The 20,790-nt window shown below is 37.9% G+C and overlaps 1 protein-coding gene across 2 annotated transcripts in view; it reads right to left on the bottom strand.

Moving 5' to 3' along the window:
- Positions 1-3,051: 3,051 nt before the first annotated feature.
- The window catches only part of GATAc (GATA transcription factor), a 55,900-nt gene continuing 38,161 nt past the window's right edge, over positions 3,052-20,790 (bottom strand). The window contains exons 4-6 of one of the 2 annotated variants that reach the window (XM_011684973.2): positions 18,043-18,188; positions 16,610-16,732; positions 3,052-6,166 (exon numbers count right to left, since the gene is read on the bottom strand). In XM_011684973.2, the coding sequence (XP_011683275.1) occupies positions 5,789-6,166; positions 16,610-16,732; positions 18,043-18,188 (647 nt within the window). In that variant the 3' untranslated portion in view covers positions 3,052-5,788. 2 annotated transcript variants of the gene reach the window in all.

Here is a 20,790-nt window from a genome sequence, read left to right on the forward strand (position 1 = left end):
TTAATTATCATCACAGGAGAAGATGAAATAGAAAATGAACTTGAAGTTAAACAGTTAGTCATGTAAACGTGATCTGCGACTCCCTCATTTTTCTTATCATTGGCTTCTTAGGCGTTATTGTAAGCTCCGATGTGGCAGGAAATGGATGTTAGTGATGTCATAGAAAAGCCGGAAGAACGAAGAGAATGAGAGGAATACAGATAAAGCTATATAAGCGTAATGATATCAATTTTGATGGCCTTTGTTTCACGTCTGAATAGCCCCTCTAAACGTGTGCAGTGAAATTTTTTTTGCCAAGGCGGATCAAAAAGTATCCGTAAAGTAATGCTGAAATGTCAGAAAACCGCTTAGTTTACGATATCTGTAGAGTAAAATGTGCATATATTGTGTGGATATTTTTTGTTGGGGGGGGGGGGGGAGGCAGGGGTTGGTGTGTCTCTGGAATGGAACCAACTTTGGTATAGAAGTAAAGAATAATCAACATTTATAGTCCATGTAAGGATTAATTATTCTATAGTTTCTCGTCCAGAATTCTTTTAAGTGAGGAGGAGGTAGTCACTTCTTATTGATGTCTGATTTGTTTTCCCTTGCAGTATACAAATCCCATGGAGCCAATTTCAAAGCCAACTTTTCTTGTTTCATGTTCGACAGAGCCACAGAGGCCTAACAGAAATCGAGAGAGGTGTGCATAAAAGGGAAGCAAAAGTGAACAAGTAATGATATAGGACTCAATTTTACTTGGTTTCGGCAAGATCGGCAATTCACTTTTAACGTTCAATGTCATCCATAATTATGAAGGCGACGGTCTACAAGACCTACGAATCATTTTATGCCACCTACCATAATCATTCATGAAACTATTCCACAATATGATTTGTAGTTTTTAAAACGCTATTAATTTCGGAAACATTCCTACGTGAAATTGGAAATTACCCAAAGAGATAATGTTTGTTCTCGGATGTGTTATATTTTATCGATCGTATTTGCACACCTTTTCTGAAGTTCTATTTACTTTTCCGCCTTTGGCGATGTCACAAATACCACCCTAGGGAAGTAATGGAGCAATATGTTTATCGAAATTGATAGTAGGCAGTGTGATCTCTTGTCACTTGTGCGCATGCTCGAGGAGGGGGCCTGTTCCGAGGCCAAGGGCGAAAGGGAATATTTTTAGACGTATTGATACCCAAGTGACTGGGAGACTACGTAATTCCTGCGCAGGGAGGAGGGGAGAGAGAAAGTGAATTGCTGGGATCGTTCTCACTTTCTAAAATTTGGATTCTTACTCGAGTTAGAAACTGTGCCATCGTCAGTCTAGCTTTTAAAATGGTTTGATATACATGTATTAACAAAACTACCGTATCAATTTATGATGATCTTGTTTAAACGTCGAATTCGGGGGCTATAGTGGTAGGTTGAAACTTGATAAAGTTTTGTTGATTAAGAGGAAAATTTTGTTATAAAAAGCGTTTGTTAGTTCATGCACATTCTTTCATTCATCTGAAAGTTTTGAATATCTTTATTTATGTCATATGGACTCCTTCTTCTTCAAGTAATCTTTAACATGTTCAAAGGGTCATGCAGCCTTCCAATACCATATCGTCATATTTTGTTGCGACTTTAATAATTGGTGAAGGGGATGATTTATCTCAAATGGATTATGTCTCATACCGGTCCTTCATGGAATGACCTCCCAAATTAGCACTCTAATTAATTGATTAGTATGCCCGTATCAACTTTTGCACAATTATTGCTCGTAAATATTGCAAATATTAATACTAAGTGCCCTGTCCGCATTTAATCTAAAATCCAGATGCACAAAGGGGATGCAAATGGCAGAAAGAAGGGTTTCTGAGGAACTTCGCGCCGGTGAGAACGTGAACTTTGGAGAGAGAAACCGGGTGAGAGCCGGGGGAGTCATTCAAGTCGAGATGGCCGAAACGTGAAGGATACGCGAGAAGAGTTGTGACAGATCATATTTGTTTTGGTTTCCCAAACATCACTCCTTGTCATCATCAAGCCTAGGGAGTGACTACCCTCGGAATTCGAAAGGAGGCATGATAGTCGAAAATATCAAGACAGACAGCCGCAGGCATAGGCGTTGTCATGGCAACGATCGTCCATCAATTGCCCGGTCAAATGATTGGGGGAGACACCGAAATAGCAAACTTTTTTCTCCATTTTGTTAGTAGAGGTTATCGATGATCATAGCGCCAGCTTGTGAACAAAAATTAAAACTTACTTATCACTATTCATTTATCTATTTTTGTATTCATTTACTTATTGGTTGGTTGATTGAATAAGATGTATTTATGCACTATGTATGTGACAATTGATTTGCTTATTTTGTTTAATAAATTAATTATATTTATTTATTTATTATCTTTTCATTCATTTATTTATTTATATGCCGACATCTATTAAGTAGTTTATTCATTCATCTACCTATCTTCTCGTTTTGTTTGTTTCGATGCATTTTACTTCCATATATTTTGAGACCTGTCCCATGGTTGCTGCAAATGGTACGTTCATGTATATTTTCACATTTAAGAATGTTCGGTTGGGGATGCTGTTGGTTTAGAAAGTCAATCTAGGCAGTTTAGAATAAATAAGTAGAAACCTGCCATCATCTTTGTATCGGAATCAGTATTGAATGTGAATGTTTGATAGGCATTACTACCAACGCAAGTGCTAGGAAAGTTACCTAACCCTAGATTATTCCCTTCTCGTTGTTTTTATCATCTTCAGTATCTTTATCGTTATTGTAATTATTGTCATGATAATAAACATCAACATAATCACCATGACCTGTGTCATCTTTCTAATTATTGTCGTGTTTATGACCATCATTATGAACATTATCATCATCATCATTGTCATCATCACCATCATTATTATCATCCTTAACATTATCAGAATCCTCTCACGTCTCATATACATTATTAAGGCGGATCGTTTTCGTTGGTAACAGACACGCATAGGCCTGTACCACAAACAATACTATTTCTACAAATCTTTACTCAAATGAAAGAATGGAAACGGACAAAAGTCGGATATACTTGGAATAAATTTAATCGCTCATTTAAATATATGCGCATTTATTTATACAGGAACACTGTATAGAAATGTTCAAGAAACAATACTCCTACATGGCACACAAATCAGTAATACATTTGTACAAATCCATTTGTTTCGTGACATATCAAAATGCATTGTATCGAAGATCACTCTCTAGGAATACAAATTGAATTAAACTCTGGCTTTTGTTTGTTGGAGAAAGAAAGTTAAATTGATCCTTATGTATGGTTCGTTATCACAAATTTGGAAGGGCGTTTAAGAAAATCAAGTACCAATTTCGCCGTATTATTTAGGAACAAAATGCATAAATTTGGGTTGGGGTTAAAATGTTGAAAAGAACTCTTTGGTCGGTCCGGAAACTATTTCATATATAACACAGTGCTCAGGACTTTATGTTCATAATTAAACAAATTGATAGCCTAAATGGACTGATTTACTATCATATAATTACGGTGTGAAATTTCTATCCTTCTTTACACAAATGGGCATGAAAAACAGAGGTAAGTATAGACATTGAAGTCATACTGCATACATGTCTAAATCATCACAGGATAAGTTTGTGCACACCGAGAGTGATCAAGAACAATACTCCAAAACAAAATATCCATTCATGAAAAAAACATTATCATGTATCAAATTAATCGGTGTGAGACAATACCCTTTGAAACTTGAATAATGAACAGACAAGGACATGGTGTTATTTACATGAGTTGCAAAGAGCTGAAATAAATAGATACAAAAAATTAAGTTACAGTCCAATATAAAGAGCGATAGAGAAATCACCTTAGTTCTATCAAAAATACAATTTGTTTAAACAGAGAGAAACAAAAAATATGTGTTTGTGTTAAATCCCCCTTAAGATCATTTCGTTTTCAGTAAGGTGTTTTCTTATTGCAATTGTTTGAGTTGTTCTATAGCATTTGTTGTTGTTGAAGTTGTTGTTGTTGTTGTTGTTGTTGTTGTTGAAATTGTTGTCGTCGTTGTAGCTGTAGCATGATTTCATTTCACCCAGTCTTCTTTCATGTTCATTTTATTTTCCTTTCATTTCTACTACTGTCCTAAGTTTTCACTTATTTTTGTACTTTATACCCGATGTGATTTTGAGGTAATGATCGTATTAACAAAAATAAAAATCATCAAATTGAACAACAGATATTCTGCCGATCTTTAGAAAGTCGATTTACGACAATATTCCGGTTAGCTATGTGACTATGGTATGACGAAATGTTCCAACTACATTAATTTGTATTTTCATTCACAACGTGAATGATGACACGGATGATACAAATAAAATCTGGAAACATTCAAATATAAATAATACTGATGCATAAAAAATATCCATAAGCAATAAAGTGACAAAATCTCTCTCGGGGGAGAACAAAATCCGGGTATATAAAAATGTAAATAACATAATCGAACTTCAAAAAACCAATGCGTCTTTTCGCTCAAAATACGAAAAAAGGGATGAGAAAAAAAAACACCCGTTGTATTTTAAATGTTGTTCCATGATCTATGTGATGGAACAGGTATACATTACAGGCGGAATTGTGACCTACTGACCTTAAACGTTAAAAATGATTTTGCCTAGTTATACCAAAACAAAACATAAAGCCAGCGAACAAAAGCAAGTATACAAGTCATGTACAGATGGTGCAGAGCAAAATTGGCTGTTTTTCTTAAAAGAGCAAGATCTTGTATAGTCATACTTATCACGTTAATTCGTTTCTGCAAAGCATATTCCAAACCATTCCAACCATGGTAAATATAGTCACTTATAAATAGGACTAATAACCACATTCGCTATTCGGTTTGATATGGTCGGTCTTAAATAATCTTTGCGTCATTTTAACGAACGTTGCATGAATGATGCCAAATTACTAAATTCGCGACACCTTAGATTTTGTTGGTAATATTTGTTTTTTATTTTGTAAACTATGAAAATGAAACTAATGTATGTCAACTTTACTACAATATTTATGTCGTCTAATTTATGGTGAGAAAAACGCAGAAACGACTAACGCCATCTAGCGACAACATTTCGGTCACCCATACGATGAACTCCTGCATTTCCAACCGCAAAGAAGAAAATGAAAGTAGTGTTTCTGTTTAAACCAAAGGCAGTGAGGGCTGGCTTATACAGGATGACGACTTCACTTTAAATGAATCGTTCATCAAGAAGCAAAGAGGGCAGGGAAGGCTGGCTTATACATGATGACGACTTCAGGTTTAAATGAATCGTACATCAATGATCAAGAAACAAAGAGGGCAGGGAAGGCTGGCTAAATCAAATAAAAGTCATCTTTCTTGGTAACTTCTATCATGACACCTAACAAAAGAGTCGCTCTCGTCTAGTGTATAGCAAGGTATTAATTTGGCAAGTAAGAGTGGGAGCTGAATAATGAAGAGAACATGATTCAAACGATGAATACTTGCTTTAAAAATCACTTACACTCTAATTCTACAAATAGGCTTTATACACGTTTGTACAGATATCTACATGCAATAATATAAGATTGTCTTTGGCAGCTGCCTCTACAGATTGAATTCATCAGCGACCATTTCACCTTCCATCTATGATAGTGTTCCATCTTTCTCATCTTCAGATCCAAATTCATGACATTGGTATGGCTTCAATCACAATGAAAGCATTTATCTGTCCCAGAGTCCAGCTCGCAGTAGTTCTATAAGTTAGTCCGAAATGGTTTCGGGTTCTCTACGCCAGAGCGCCCACCATGTTGGTCGCCGGTGACGATAGCGACAAACTGCACGGTACGGGTACGTGGTGGTGCGACGTCGTACCCGGGTAGAGCGAGTTACAGATGCCCGACGTCGGGTAGGTTACTGACGGCCCGTGCGAGGCGTAGGCCGACGCCGTCGTCATACCATAGTCCATGGCCGAGGAGTGGTGATGAGGATAGTGTGCGGCTCCGAATGCCTGGTCGCTGAAGGTAGCAAACCGGTGCATGTCCTCTGGAGATAGAGCACGAAGTCCGTCCACTCCCAACTTGCCTTTGTTCTTCTTCGACTTGGAAGATAACTTCCTGTTCCGTGTTTGAATGCCTTCTTTCTTCATTGTGAGAGGGCGATTAACCTGGAGTCAAAAGAAGAAAAAAAAATACAAAATTTACATCATCATGAAGGCAAATTTATTTCCATATTCCAATTTTCAAGGAAACATTCACAGCAATACCTTTAAACAAGAACCCGAAGATTATCCAGAAATCAACTCATGGGCATTATCAATACCCTATCGTAATTCATATAGAAATCATTTTCGTATTACGTAATATGTCAAATGTAGTTTTTGCACAATTCACTAGGCGAGTCTTTGCGATCGTGTTTTGGAAAGAATTTTATTAAAGCAAACATTACTTCTTCATCATTCTGATAGAGAATACCGTCATGGTTAATGGGTTAACGTTGTGCCAAGAACTCATTGAACAGTTTTGGTAAACAACTCTCATACGCTGACGGACAATGCGTAAAATAACGAACATTCCTGGGCCTTTGTTTACAAAGAAACACAACATCACGTACTAGAACACCAGAGTTCTCCCTGACAAACTTTAATCAAATCATCACCAGTGTTGGGAATCACTTTCCTCCGAGAAGAAAGCGCTCGGGTGGAAAGTTTCAGACCAAATATGGGCAACCACTTGGCACTCTTCAGATCGCAAGGTGGTCGTTCAAATTCAAAGAGACGAGAGAAAATGAGAGAGAGGGAGGGAGGGAGAGAGGGTTGGGGTGGGGTGTGGGGGACAGTGTTGTTGCCTCCTGGTATATCAATAAGCCGCATATCATATCATAAATCAAACATTTGCTCGGGTGGCTGAAGCAGCCGGTGTTGGGGGCAGAACGCGATAACAGGTCACGGCTCACGCGACCAGGGAACAAAAGCGATGCCATGATGACATCCATCAAAATGTGAGGATGATGCCAAGTGTGGAAGGAAAAAAAAGATGTTACAGTGAACTTTGGCGGTGACTTTTTCTTGCATAGATTCCTTTTCAAATATTAGCCCTTTTAAGATAATAAAAATCTTCAATAAGATCTTCAATAAAATCCAAGACCGTCATAATAATTAAAGAACATAGCGCTATGGCGTCACATCATAAAAAAAGGTGAATGCTACAGATCTTTCATCTAAAAGATTACACCAAATAGTTTGTTTATACAGAAAGACTTTAATAAAGACTCTATTTAAGAACGTTGTCAGTGTCCTCCTAGATGAAATGTTTTATCATTATTTATTTAGAAATTAATGCCAGCAGAACGAGAGACTTGTGGAGTGGACTAGAGGCACGCGCCACATTTGCTCGTAAATCTAGGGCGTAAGAGCTAAAACATTACGATAACAATAGGACTGAAGGCATGTTATATCAGACTTAGGAGGGGCGAGGAAGAGGTTAGATATTCTTTCTTTTCATCTCTGTGTTCAAGAATATGTTACTGGTGTCTGGTGATATAGGCGTGCAAATGTAAGAGGTAAGGAAAGCGGTGGAACCGAAAAAGAAATAGAAACAGTCTGAAAACTAAGCAGATCAAATCTGAGTTATAAACAAACTTTAAGTAGACAAGGATTTTGTGGGGGTCTGTATTGTTTGTGATACCTTCCAATTCAATAGAATGACGAATCCCCCCCCCCCCCTAACAAAATAAAGGGGGTAGGGCAGCGTTTTTCGGGTTTTATAATTCTTGGTGTAATTTTCTGTAAGGATCTTAAATCGATTTTCTTCAACAGACTGTTTAGGATTCTGTCAAACGGGTCTTCTGTCCAAAGGCAAATACAACAGGGATACAAAACGTCTCCAAAACTTATTGTATTTTACTCGTAAAAATGCACTTTGCCTCGGCCTCCGGTAGGTGCTGAATAGTCGGGCAAGGCTCTGAAAAGACTTTAGTCAGTTGCACTTGCAGTTTGTTCTGAACCGGTGTATTCCCTAAATATATGCTACCCTCTCCTACCCCTCCAAACATGGAAGGGCATGAAATATGAAGACTAGAGCCACGTGTAGAGGTCACGCGTGTTGCATGACCCCTGCGACATCAGCTAAAACCGCAGTTAAAACACTGCTCTACCATTTCCGCCTAATATGGTTATACCTTTCTCTTTCTCTCTCCCTCTCTCTCTCTCTCTCTCTCTCTCTCTCTCTCTATTCTTCATACTTTCGACGATCAGGGCATAGAATTGGTGTCCTATTTCACCCATGCAAAGCTGTCCCCTAATGCGCTATTTCCGTGTGTTTATGAAAATGTTACACAAAGTCTACACATACAGGTTGAATAGGAGGTGGAATTACCCAAATGTATATGAGCATGGTAGAGGAAGTGTGGTTACAAAACTCTCTATACTTGGCAATATTAATTTCACCGCAGCTATTGTTACTGCATAAAGAATGAAATTATTGCATGAAGAGGGATGAGATGGAGAGGGGTGATATAACGGCAAAAGGGCACAGACACAAGGAGGAGACATGGCAAAATTCACGAATAATCGGCACTAATGATCACGATAATGATTACTGATCAACTTCAAGTAGCCTTCGAGTTTTTTGAGCTGCTTAATCATTATTATCATAGGCCCATGGATTATATGAAACAAAGTCTTGGTTCATTATTTTCTATTTTCCATAGGATCGAGGGAAGATTGGTATCACTTATCAAATATAGCTGGAAATATCTACCATTTTCTAATATCTAGTTACATAGGATTGTCTGTCGATGGAGACCACCTTGCTCCAAGTTCACAGTCACCTGGAAGCAAGGTGGTTCAATATTTCTATCCCTCCTCCTCTTCCCATCTTCCGTCGGCACTAGAGATCTATAACGTCACCATCATACCCCTCATCACTCCTCCCCCCTCACCCTCTACCAATACGACCACGGCGTGTCTCTACGTCACCCCTCGAAGAGTTCTGACGTGAACCCTTACACTCTGTTATCAAAGATTCATCAGCTTTTTTTCATAAAGTTTACTGATAACACATGAATAGAAACACGACAAGAAGGGCATCGCCCAGGGTAGAGACACCCCCAGAAAAGAAACATGTCGAGGTTACACGCACCAGGTACTATTTCTAAAGTTCTAAATTTAGTCCAGTCATGTAAACATGACACGACGGGGCTCTTTCTTTTAGACCTCGTCCTGGACCATGATAAGAGCGTTCTGTGATCAGTATCGTCACACAGGGTGAAGAATGAGGGCCAGACTTAAAACAGAGCCTGTGACGATTACGCTTAATAATCTTTCTAGTTTGTAACAACATGTTGAAAAGAAAAGAAAGAGAGGGAAAAATAGAAGAAAACAACAAAAAGTGGAATCCCCGAGAGACCCGTGCTCGTTCGGTTTGCCTTATCCCACTTCAGGAACTCGGTTGTTCAGAACGGAAGTTGATAAGTTGGGTTGAGGATGCTTGATGTAGAGAGATAAGCCATCGATCGGAAAACCCCTCGGTCGCCCTGCGCCACTGGGGGCAGCACTACGCGTGGGTGCTGACGTCATCGCAGCATCGACAAGGGATTGGACGAGGGTGACGGTCGAGCAACAGGTGAAACCAAACAGTGGCCTTAGTCCTGGCCGCTTTGTGACTTATTTTCTAATAATCATTAGCCATAATCTATCAAATTATATCTATCGCATCGCCAAAATGTTCTACTTTTAAAGACAATCACATCCATGAGTTCAATCAAGGAAATCTGGAAATACAGAATGGACCGATTTATGAACGGTTATCCGTACATACCAACATCGCCTTTGTGAGAGACTAGGACAAATTACGACAGTTCCAAGAAAGAACAAGAAACTTACAAAAGCGTACATGAACTTCGCTCGTCTGAGAGTATATTAATACCACATGCACATCCGTTGGTTACACACTGACTGAGGTAAGAATTCACTCAGAATCATGGGAGCGCAAATAAATCACAAGGGAAATGCATATATTGGAGTGTAATAGCTTGAAAGATAAGTATCCTCTTATAGAGATTTTAATCTTTGGTCAAATACTTCCTTTCAGGAGTTTAATTGGCTATCGGGAAATCCTTCTCTCTTCAAAAGTTCGAAAAAGTTACATCGTACATAGAACTACCTTATTATTTTCAATCAACTAATTACAGGGTAGTCCAGTTAACGGTAAGATGAAGTATCCACGTATTGAACATGATACAAAGGAATACATTGAGTGACACGACAGAGATGTACAAGGCTTGAATACTTTTCTAGGGCGCCACGGACAAGCCATTTTTCCCCACAATTTTTGATGTTCAAATGACTACCATAGTTACTGATGAAAGTTAACCTCGAAGTTCCTGCGCACAATTTCCGGTATAATTTATCCCAGGGTAGCCCAGAATTTCATAGGACCTTTATGATAGTAGGCAGTAGGCTTGTAGTGAATATTAGTATGAAGGGCCAATATAATACAAACCCTAATAATCCATTAGATTCCACATAAGATCAAGAAAGCCTCTCACCTCGCCATGGATACACCCTCTAAAGTTGTGTAAAAATGGACTGTATTTGAGACAGGAATAATATAACATGATTATCGGTAAAGTGAGAAAACAACGAGATGTCTCAGTTCTAGAGAATGTGAAATAGGGGAGCAAAGCCATGTTCTAGCTGGAGCAATGTTTCTTTAAATAAGTATGTATTAATTGAAATGCATGCAGAGAAATAATTCTGAAAAAATAATGGCATAGCTGCTTTTCATTTCTTTCTTTTCTATTTCCCTTCTTTCTGTTATATCCAGTGTAGTGCGCTTTCAATACCGTCAATAATGCCAATCTTACATCAGAATGAAATATTTGGGATTACAATGTGTCACTACAATAATCACTGTGCTTCAAACGCAGATATGTAGTCCAAGATTGGCTGTGGCTTTGATATGATAGCCCTAGTAATATGGTCCATGATCTCCTGAAGATCTAGACTCCTTATCTCAAGAACATTGACGTATACTCCAACAACTTATAATGTACGCTTGTAATAATCATGAACGTAATGTCGTATAATGTTCAACCATGGGATATGCAATGCGCCAGGCACGCGTCGGCTAATCCAAGTGCTAATAGATTCATCAGAATGCCTTTTCTACAACTCGCAGACAAATAAACAAAACGGGATTTCTTAGCAAGCACGAGGGGTCCCGGTTTTATTTCTGTCATCGTGGTTGGGAGCTAGTCGGTTAATTGAGTTGATTAGTGATGGCGCCATGCGGGTACAAGCCCATCAGAGACGCTGAGGGACTGCTGTATCCACTGCGCGTTGAGCTAGCCCCATGAGCAGGTCCCAAGTTCGTCCTGTACCTTGCATTGGATGCCAGGGCCTAGGCCAAGGAACCTAGACAAAGACCGAACGAGAGCCAACATGAAGGACGATTGCCCAATAATTATTGAGGGAAATGAGAGTGGGAGAGGAACACGTTTGGGGCAAAAGAGAAACAAGTTTCTGCAAAACGTAATTACCAAATGCAACCACAATCCTATATTTAGTAGGGGCCCTATACATTTAAACAGAAGGCTGTTACTGGAAACGAACACTGTAATCCTAATAATGCTTTCACACTAAATAAAATGTTAACTCGTGTGATCTTAATGTTTGTATAAAAGGGGAATGAATAGAGCCTATAGACTATTCAAATTGTCATATCATGTCAACATATTCAGGCCAAACAGGATTTTTAACGCTTTATAAATCGTATTAGACCCCAAAGTGCTAAGTGACGTTACGCAGAAATACAACAATGCAACATGGCCAGTCAAACCATTATCTGTTTCTACAATTTAGGCCTAAATAACGAGCAAGTTTCACTTCATCTACTTTTTCTTCCATAGCCGATATGCTCTTATGAGATCAGTGACCCTTGTCAGCCCCTGTAGACCTAAATGACATGCATCCTCACAGATGGTAAGAGAAATAAGTCAGTTTGACCGTGACCTCTTTGGCTCCCTTACTCCATCATCAATATGAACTTGCCCCCGTTTACACTCAAATCAAAATTACAATATTTCTTCACATTTGGCACAAAAACCGTTATCAGAATAAAATCTGGAGAAAAGTCAGAGTTCTGTTATTTTTAACGAATGCCCTTTTGGGGCAAGTTATTACACATAGGCTAGCCCTAAATGTTTGGATTTTTTCTCGTTAAAACATGTCTTGCCTTCATATACTACAGTCACCTCCTCCATTTGTTTTTGGTCGAATTTGAAATGTCTCTATTCCAATTAATTCTAAAATTAAGATAAATCTTTGAAAAATTGTTTATTTCTTACAATGGAACTGACAAGTTCCAACATTTCATCATTTTACCCTCTTAAAAGATTTTCTTTGTAATGTTCATGTGACCATTGCACAATTTGTATCGCCTATGTAGGAATTATGAGTCCTAATAAGGGAACCAACCATACCAGTATATTGAAGGGGATAGAGGAGCATGGCGGGGGGAGGGGGGGGGGGGGCTATTAGACACGCACCACACACAACGCGCGGATACTCCCGTCGAAATGGTTTGAAATCAAACGCATACAACGCTAAGTGGTTAACCAGTATTCCAAGTTTCCAAAAACTTATTTCAACGTAAACTTCGTATTTCATTTCCTTGTAGCCAATAATAATCAGGGTGAATCCAACATCACGGTTTCCCTTCTATTATTTATAAGAAAGCTGATTCATCCCTCCAAAATTGTTAAAGAAAATAGAATGTGCTCTGTAACAAGCTACAGAACTCTATTACTATTAGAAAAAGTATGATTTCAAGACTTTTGGCTGTCTTTCTACATGTATATGAAAAAGTGGCGCGAATGAAATTTTGACATTTTAATTAAGATCATTTCTGTGACACAATATGAGAAAGATTTTACATGAAAAATGAGTGGATTTTCTAGGTACAGTCATTGTGATTTATCAGGGGAATCTATTTATAAACTTCTGTGACATTTAGGCGAAAATGGTGGCAGTTACGACGATTTACTCGGATGACTCGAAATGAATTAAAAGTGTAAATAATGTTTTTCTGTGTCTGTGTGACACATCTGTGGGTGACTTTGACTTGGTAAGACTATCAAATCCACACTCGGAGTCCAGGCATCATTCCATACTCCATAACATGAAGGGGAGGTGACCTTGATGAAGTGTGAGCAACAAGTCTGCTGCCAAAGACCTCATAGAAATTCCTCGATCGTTCTTCATCCACCTGATCGGTCCTCGCGTCTCAGCGCAGTTTTCAGATCTCGAAAACTAATCCACTTTTTTTCAAATTAATTCTATCGGGAAACTTTGTTGGCGACGTTAACTCCAAGAATCCGAGGATTACATGTTGACACAAACAACTTGTCATTTGATATGTTCTACAGACAGCTTGAAGATTGGCCCCTGGTATTCTTTATATGAAACCCGTTGCCTTGAAAGCATCAAAGGCACTGGTGATCGGATCCCTTTACACAAGAAGACAAGATCTAGTGGCCGATAGCTTTTGAGCAGGGAACATCGCTCCTTCTTATCTTTTCTCTGTTTTACTAGAAAGTTTTTTTGACTAGATTGTGGCTGCCTAAAGGATGACACAGGAAACATATGTGATCTCTTGACAAAACAAACCTGAATGAAATTTATTAGAGAGGACTCCGCAAGAGAGTCATCCTCGCGATGAGATCTGATAATGTCAGGGCAATTCCTGGGGGCTGGAGAGAAAGGAATTATGAATGAAACGGGGAAACTTGGAGTTGGACGAGGATGCGGGACGTGCGATTGAAAACATGACAAGGAAAGAAGAAGGAGGAGAATGTAGAGATAGGAGGGACATAGAAAGAAATACAAGATGAACAGAAATCACGAGTTATAGGAAATTAGGAATATATCATGGTGTTTTTTTTTTCTTCTCTGAATACCTTGATGAAAATTGATGATTAAATGTTGGAAGCGACTAGACTTCTTCAGCATTTCATAATTCAAATAATTATTGAATACGGAAGTATGATAGAAACAAAACCGTCTGGAACTCATCCGAAATTACTGTGAGAGACTAAGTGTGGGTGTGCGTTTTTCATTAGTTTGGGGTGTGTGTTGTGTGTGTGTGTGCGCGCGCGTGAGAAGTGCTTAGAGGGCTAGTGCATAACACCATTGTTAGGGAAGGGGGAGAGAAAGACGGAGCTGGGGATAGAAGGGAGAAGAAATGAAGATGGCTCGGCAGATCCACGAGAGCGGAAATTCGCTGAAATTCGAGTAGGATATGCAGAAGACACTTACAATCGGTGGAGCAGCTCAGTGACGAATGGAAAACATTTGGTGGGAAAACTGGAAAGCGTGGAAAATTGACGATCTCTAAGGAGGATCGATGATTTCCGCTCAATTCCAAGTCGGAAAAATATTACAAGTCATGAAGATCTTGATTTCTGTAGATAAGACTGTGCTCACAATGTGAACCCTTGGTATTTGTAGTGTTTGAGGGCATGACCCATACGCAGCAAAACATGTTGCTTGATAGAGAATTATGCAAACTATTTAGCTCGACTAATTGCGTTCATTGCCAAAAAATGAATAGATTGCTCTTTTTTATTTGTTTGAGTTCAAGGTCTTTTTCCTCGATGATAACATGACAATGGACACAATGGAGGAACCTACATGGAAGCTTTGAACATGCTCAACAGCGGATACTATTTCTTTCTCGATAATTCAGATCTAAGTAAATTAATTTTCCCATTAGCATAAATACTCTCCTTTTGTATCTTGCTTAATCTTTTTAAAACAAAAATTAAATAACTATGGAATATGGAAATTTTCGACTTCTTTAGATATCCCTCTAAGCAAATTTACCACCTTCACAAATTATGACTTGACTTTACAAACGCATTCATCGATAATTATGATGTATAAATGTCCATCTGTATTATCTTGACAGATCTTTACACATTTCTGCCCTCATTTGGATGACCAGCTGAATTTCCACTGTCCTCCCTCCGTCCTGAAAAGTTCACCCGATCGCGGGGTCACAATAGTAAAAAGCAAAAAAGAATATCCGCGTCTGCTGATGGCGATAAGAACAGCATAGGTACGTCTTATGCACAAATGGCGTCCCATGGGAACAGTCAATAGAGGATTAATGTCAAAAGCCATCTCTGCAACTCCATCACAGAAAAAAATGAAGCAGAGAATACAGGCTAGATACAGCATGGGCGATGATTGCTTCCATATTTGCTAGTGTCTTCATCCCAGAGGAATAATGAGCAGGATCGGTGTTTATTAGAGGACTCATTTCTATCACCTTCAAGTCCAAGTGACATCAGCACTTTTAGTCTAACTTAGGAAGGGACGTGTCGGAGTAATTCCGACCAGAAGTTAGTACTTCTTGACCCTAAACTCGCCTCAAGATTATAAACTGGGCGGAGAATTTAGAATAGATATGAGTAACGTGTGGAGAGGTGGGTCTTGAGTTAACTTGTCCTTATACGACAGACGGAGTACATACGAGAAATCCCTCAAGTAATCCTTTTCACCTGTATTTTACATCGTCATCTCATTTATCATAATTATCCTCAGATAAGCCTTCACCTTTTCTTCTCTCAAACAGAACGTGTGCACTTTCCAAGATGAGTCTTCAAAATTGATAAATAGGAAAAGCGTGAAACTTACTGAGAGAACGCTATTTTTAGTAGAAGCATCAACATAAAAAAAACTTTATTTATGCCTATAAGAACTCTTAAATGTCTTTTTTTCAAAAAAGCATTTTAAAGCATTTCAATGAAAAGCCTTGAGTAAAAAAAAAAGAGAGAATTGTTGGTAATAGCCATATTTTGTTGTTTAAGTAAAGGCGTTGTTTCTCCTTACGTTGTAAATTTTGTCTTACATCCTTTTCCATTTAAAAAAACTACAATTCTTAAAAATGAAAATATCTAATAACTAAATAATATTAAACTGATATTTAGTGAGGTATTTCCACCCACATACCTCCCATAAGAGTGAATATCTGGTTCAGCCACTATCAATGAGGTGATGCGGAAGTTTAGGATTGACCTTCTGAATTACAGTTGAACCTTGTTCATTTATACTCCAAGTTGATCGGAAGTTTCAAAGTGTGTGTTTACCCCATTATACAGAGTTTTGTAACGACAATGTACGGAAGCAAATGAACAATATAAAAAAATGTATGTGATTTGTTTTTGGATACTACCCCCCCCCCCCCAATACAAACTATTACAGGGACATTTAAAAAAACAAATTATTCTTTAAAACATTAATGTAAAATTGTAGGTGTATACGTGAGCAGAGGCAGAAGTGTGGTGTGATTATGTGTCATTCGTGAAGACCATTCAACAATGAGAGGAGTTTAAGGAAGGGTAGGATGAATGAGAAACATACTCAAAAACAACTTGATATCACCGATAACCATACAGGAGTTAGGATGCATGAATAAACAAGAAAACCAGCAACAGCAACAAAAACACCAATATAGTCGCTGATATGATATAAGAAGCCATGTGACTGCCCCTTTTAGGAAAAAAAGGAAACCCCTAAAAATGAATTTGAAAAATAGTTACGTACCCCGTGAAGTTTGTAGTAGAGACCACAAGCATTACAGACAGGGTCTCCATTGGGATTTCTCCTCCACAGTGTGGTAGCGGTAGCCTGACAGTTTGCACATGATGTCCCTGTTCGCTTAGCAGACTATAAAGGAAAGAAATACAGACAGAAATATTATTTATAATGTACCCCGAAAACATTTTTTTTTAAACATGAAACATATCTTCTATACTAGAAAACAGTACATTAAGAAAAGTAGAACGACCATGAATAATTTACGAAAATGACAATGCTAAGACTGTGCTAATAAAATACATGTATAATTGTATATGCATGTGTTTTACACACATATCAAGATTTATATAAAATATTTTAATCCACATAGAACAACATTTTAATACGTGCTAACTTCTTACTACATTTTGATACTCCCCATGAAACATAAATGTTTGATTCTTGATTATGAAAGTACCATAGATATCTATGTCTAGACATATATGTATCGCGATTACGTCAAAGTGACGTCAAACCCTATCAGAACAAAACTACACAACTTTTTTCCTTTAAACCAATCCGACAATTTATGAACACTTTCGATCTTTGTCTCAAGCTCAGTTACATACACAATCCATAAATAAATTATGCCTCGCAAAGCGAAAGTCAAGCAGAACTTTAACTCTCCTCCAGGTATATACTTTCACACTTCCTTTCATTGTCCTATCTTCATAAATCTTTTATAGCTCGTTACGTTCAAAATAATAATAGTTCCTGAAAAACACTTACGCCTAGCTCTATATTACCTGTCTAGTAATATTTCCAAAGTATAGTCACGCGGTATATCATATTTCATAGTTATAGCTTTTAAATTAGCTTCAAAAAGCGATATTTCATCTTTTAAAAACTATGTTATGAAGTAATTGTCCACTTAAAAGCCAAAGTGAGATCGCATGTTCTTCTTAGTATTTTCCAAACATCCATTTTAAAATAGAAGTGAAAGTGTAAACTGAGTTGACTAGAAAAATAAGAACTTTTTTAATTGTTTTGGTGCGACCAGGGCCGTTGCACAAAACTTACCATTGATAGTATCTTGCCATCAATGGCACCAACCATGGTAACAGGACTCAACAGACAATAATAATCAAGGTTTTCATGGTAGTAACCATTGATGGCAAAGTTACCATCAATGGTAAGTTTTATGCAACCGGGCTCAGGTCTGACCTTGTCACTCTGTACTCAAGCGGACTGATCACAAGTTCTTTGCTTCACATGAGTATATATGTCATCTTCGCTGTACAATTTACAAAAACCATGCTTTTAAAGTGTAACATTTTCCTTTAAATACCGTGTTATGTGAACAAATGGTTAGAAAATATCAAATGAATTTATCGCCTTCTTCTCAGCGGCTGCTCGGCGTGTAGAGCCCGTGCAAATAATATTGCTTTCCTTTTACTTACCAATCTTCTTTTAGGTTTTATAAGCGGTCTGTTCTGTCCGTTCATTTTGTGGTAGAGACCGCAGGCATTACAGAGATAGTGACCGTTTCCGTCTCGTCTCCATAGCGGTGTCGAGGTAGCGCCACAATTTACACATTCTCGACCCTCTGGTAAAGATAAATCGGGAAAAAGTCATATTACTGCAATGTGACGAAATTCCTACATCATTGTGTTATAATGCTTCTATAATAATTGTTGAAATGTTAATCTTGAAGGTATCCACCTTCCTCAGAAATTCGGTAATGAAATATACGTATACTTTGAAGTGAATGGATAGTGATACTTTATAGGTCCACATGATACATGTTAACTTCGATTTATCCCCTGCGCTTTTTCACTCTTTATCTCTATGTATTTTCCCATCTTTTTCTCAGCCTGTGTGACTCTGATTAACTTAAGCTAAGGAGGAAATCGTCCACAAAAAAGAAATAGATTTTTTGAAAACCTTATTAAGTAGTTCTCTATCTTTGTAAGATAGCTCATCTATCAAGTTATTACATAGATGTGACGTAAATCATTGTTCGATATATAGTATACAAACTATGTTCCTGATGTTACTGCATAAAGTTGTTTAGAAATATAGTATTGTATGTATCTATCATCACTTGCTAAGGTTACTCCGTGGGTATGTTTTAATAGAGATAGAGACCACGAGGAAAGGAAGACGTGTCGCCCAGTCGTGGCGCTAACTGGTTGACACTTTATAAATCAACATTACCGGTTTACTTAACAAGCCAGACCTTAATGAACTGCCGTTCGTTTTATGTGGAGAATGTTGTAGGTTGGGGTCGGCAGGGGTCGGCTTGAGAGGGGTGAGGTTTTTTATGAAAAGTCTGGACATAGGTAATCCATTTTAAATTTAAGGAAGCAACTTGATATCTGACATACACCAATTTCTAACAACATCATTTTAATAGATTCATTCATCAGCTTCAATGATAACTTTGCAAATGGTATGAAGGATTTTCAAAATGTCGGCCTTCATCGCGGTTAATGCATCCTTTTAGAGGAAAAGTATCGAGAATCTGGTTTGAGGTCAAAAGTTGAAGAAACGAAAGGAGGACGAAGTCAGGTGCTATGGATCTGTCCTATCCTAATTCAAATTTCCTCCCAGTCGCTGGGTTGTCGGAGAGCAATGGGAGTGAGGTAGAGGGAGAGAGAAGAAGAGTACAGGGACTCAGGGAGCGCGCGAAAACTGTGTTTGTTGAGCTCTTTATTTTCCGATAATTTCCGATTCTAATTAGACGACCATTCTGGCGTTAAGTAAGTGGGATCCTGAATAAGCCAAGCCGTTAGAATCTAGCCATCATGACAAAGGTCTCGATTCAGTTATTACCCGGGTCACATCGTGCTATACATGAAATGACAAAATGACAGGCTTTTGTTCTTTAGAATGCATTCCTTTGTCAGGCATCAATCATTCGGTGCATGCTTGTCATGGAATAATAACCAGGATTATGAATTAATTAAATTAAAGAGTGACTCTTTGTTCCACAAACAAAATGTCAATTAAAAGTCATTTTAACAATCTGGAAGTGTAGAACGCCTTTGGAATGTGACGGAATATCGATGAAGTACACAGTCTCCAATTATCGTGCATGGTTGCAAGACGATTCGCCAATAATTACAGGTACATCAATAGTTCAAACTTGTACTGTATAGAGTTTAATTTGTTAACAATTATCTTTCATACTGATTCTGACTTCTTTTCCAAAGTTCCAAAGTTATTGACATTTCTTAGATATCAACAAAAGAGGCAGATATTGTGTAGATTTTTTTTTTTTTAAATACACACCTATATAAAAACCGTCAATTTTCAAAATTTATCCCCAAATCTTTATTCCCGTCAGCTATCGTGATTCGAGATTCACTGATTCCAATATAATATCGTTTTCAGTGATATTACCCTGAAGGGTACTATTTTCAATTAACAAACTTACTGTTTTGATCTTGAACAAAAGTGAGAAAATACCAAAGACTGAAGTGTTCTCAATTTTTATCGAGAATTAAATGAGTGATGTCAACAACACAGGGTCTATTTTACAACTAAAAAATCTGCCTTGGGCTAATGACCTATATTCTTTACCATCGCCTGCCATTTTCGTGACGTCATAAACTGTTCATGATTACCTGTATATAGTTTTTGTCGCGATGTTTTGAGCTGATAATTGCCCGTGGCACCAAGTTTGTTGGATGACAGCTATGTTGCCGAAGGGGGTTGTTCACAAGTATTGACGTAATCAAAATGGCTAATTATACGCCAATGAAGGAAGCCTGACATGATAATGTGAATCATTATGAGCGGTGCGCCTCTTGAACCAACCCTCACATCCCTCTCAAAAGAGCCAACACTGTTTAATAAACGTTTGTTACGTTTCCATGGTTACATGAGAGGTATACTAATTTCATACCCACATCAATGTGCCACACATGGTTCATGAGGTGACGAAATGGTTGACTCTCAAATTCAAATGTGTTCAATATTGAAATTTCTTCCGAAATACATACGTTCTCACATCACGCAGCATTTAAAGATCAAATCATACTAGTTATTTCCTTATGAAATATGTAAAACTTGTAGTCAAATTAGATGAAGTTGGTTATTCATTGTATTGATTAGTTCCAGTGAGAATACAACCAGACGTGAAGTAGACCGAACAAAAAAGCTACACTACTCGAATTGTTAATATTTTATCGATCATTGGTCGA

The sequence above is a fragment of the Strongylocentrotus purpuratus genome, unplaced genomic scaffold (assembly GCF_000002235.5).
Source record: "Strongylocentrotus purpuratus isolate Spur 01 unplaced genomic scaffold, Spur_5.0 spur5_scaffold_6, whole genome shotgun sequence".
Classification (NCBI taxonomy): Eukaryota; Metazoa; Echinodermata; class Echinoidea; order Camarodonta; family Strongylocentrotidae; genus Strongylocentrotus; species Strongylocentrotus purpuratus.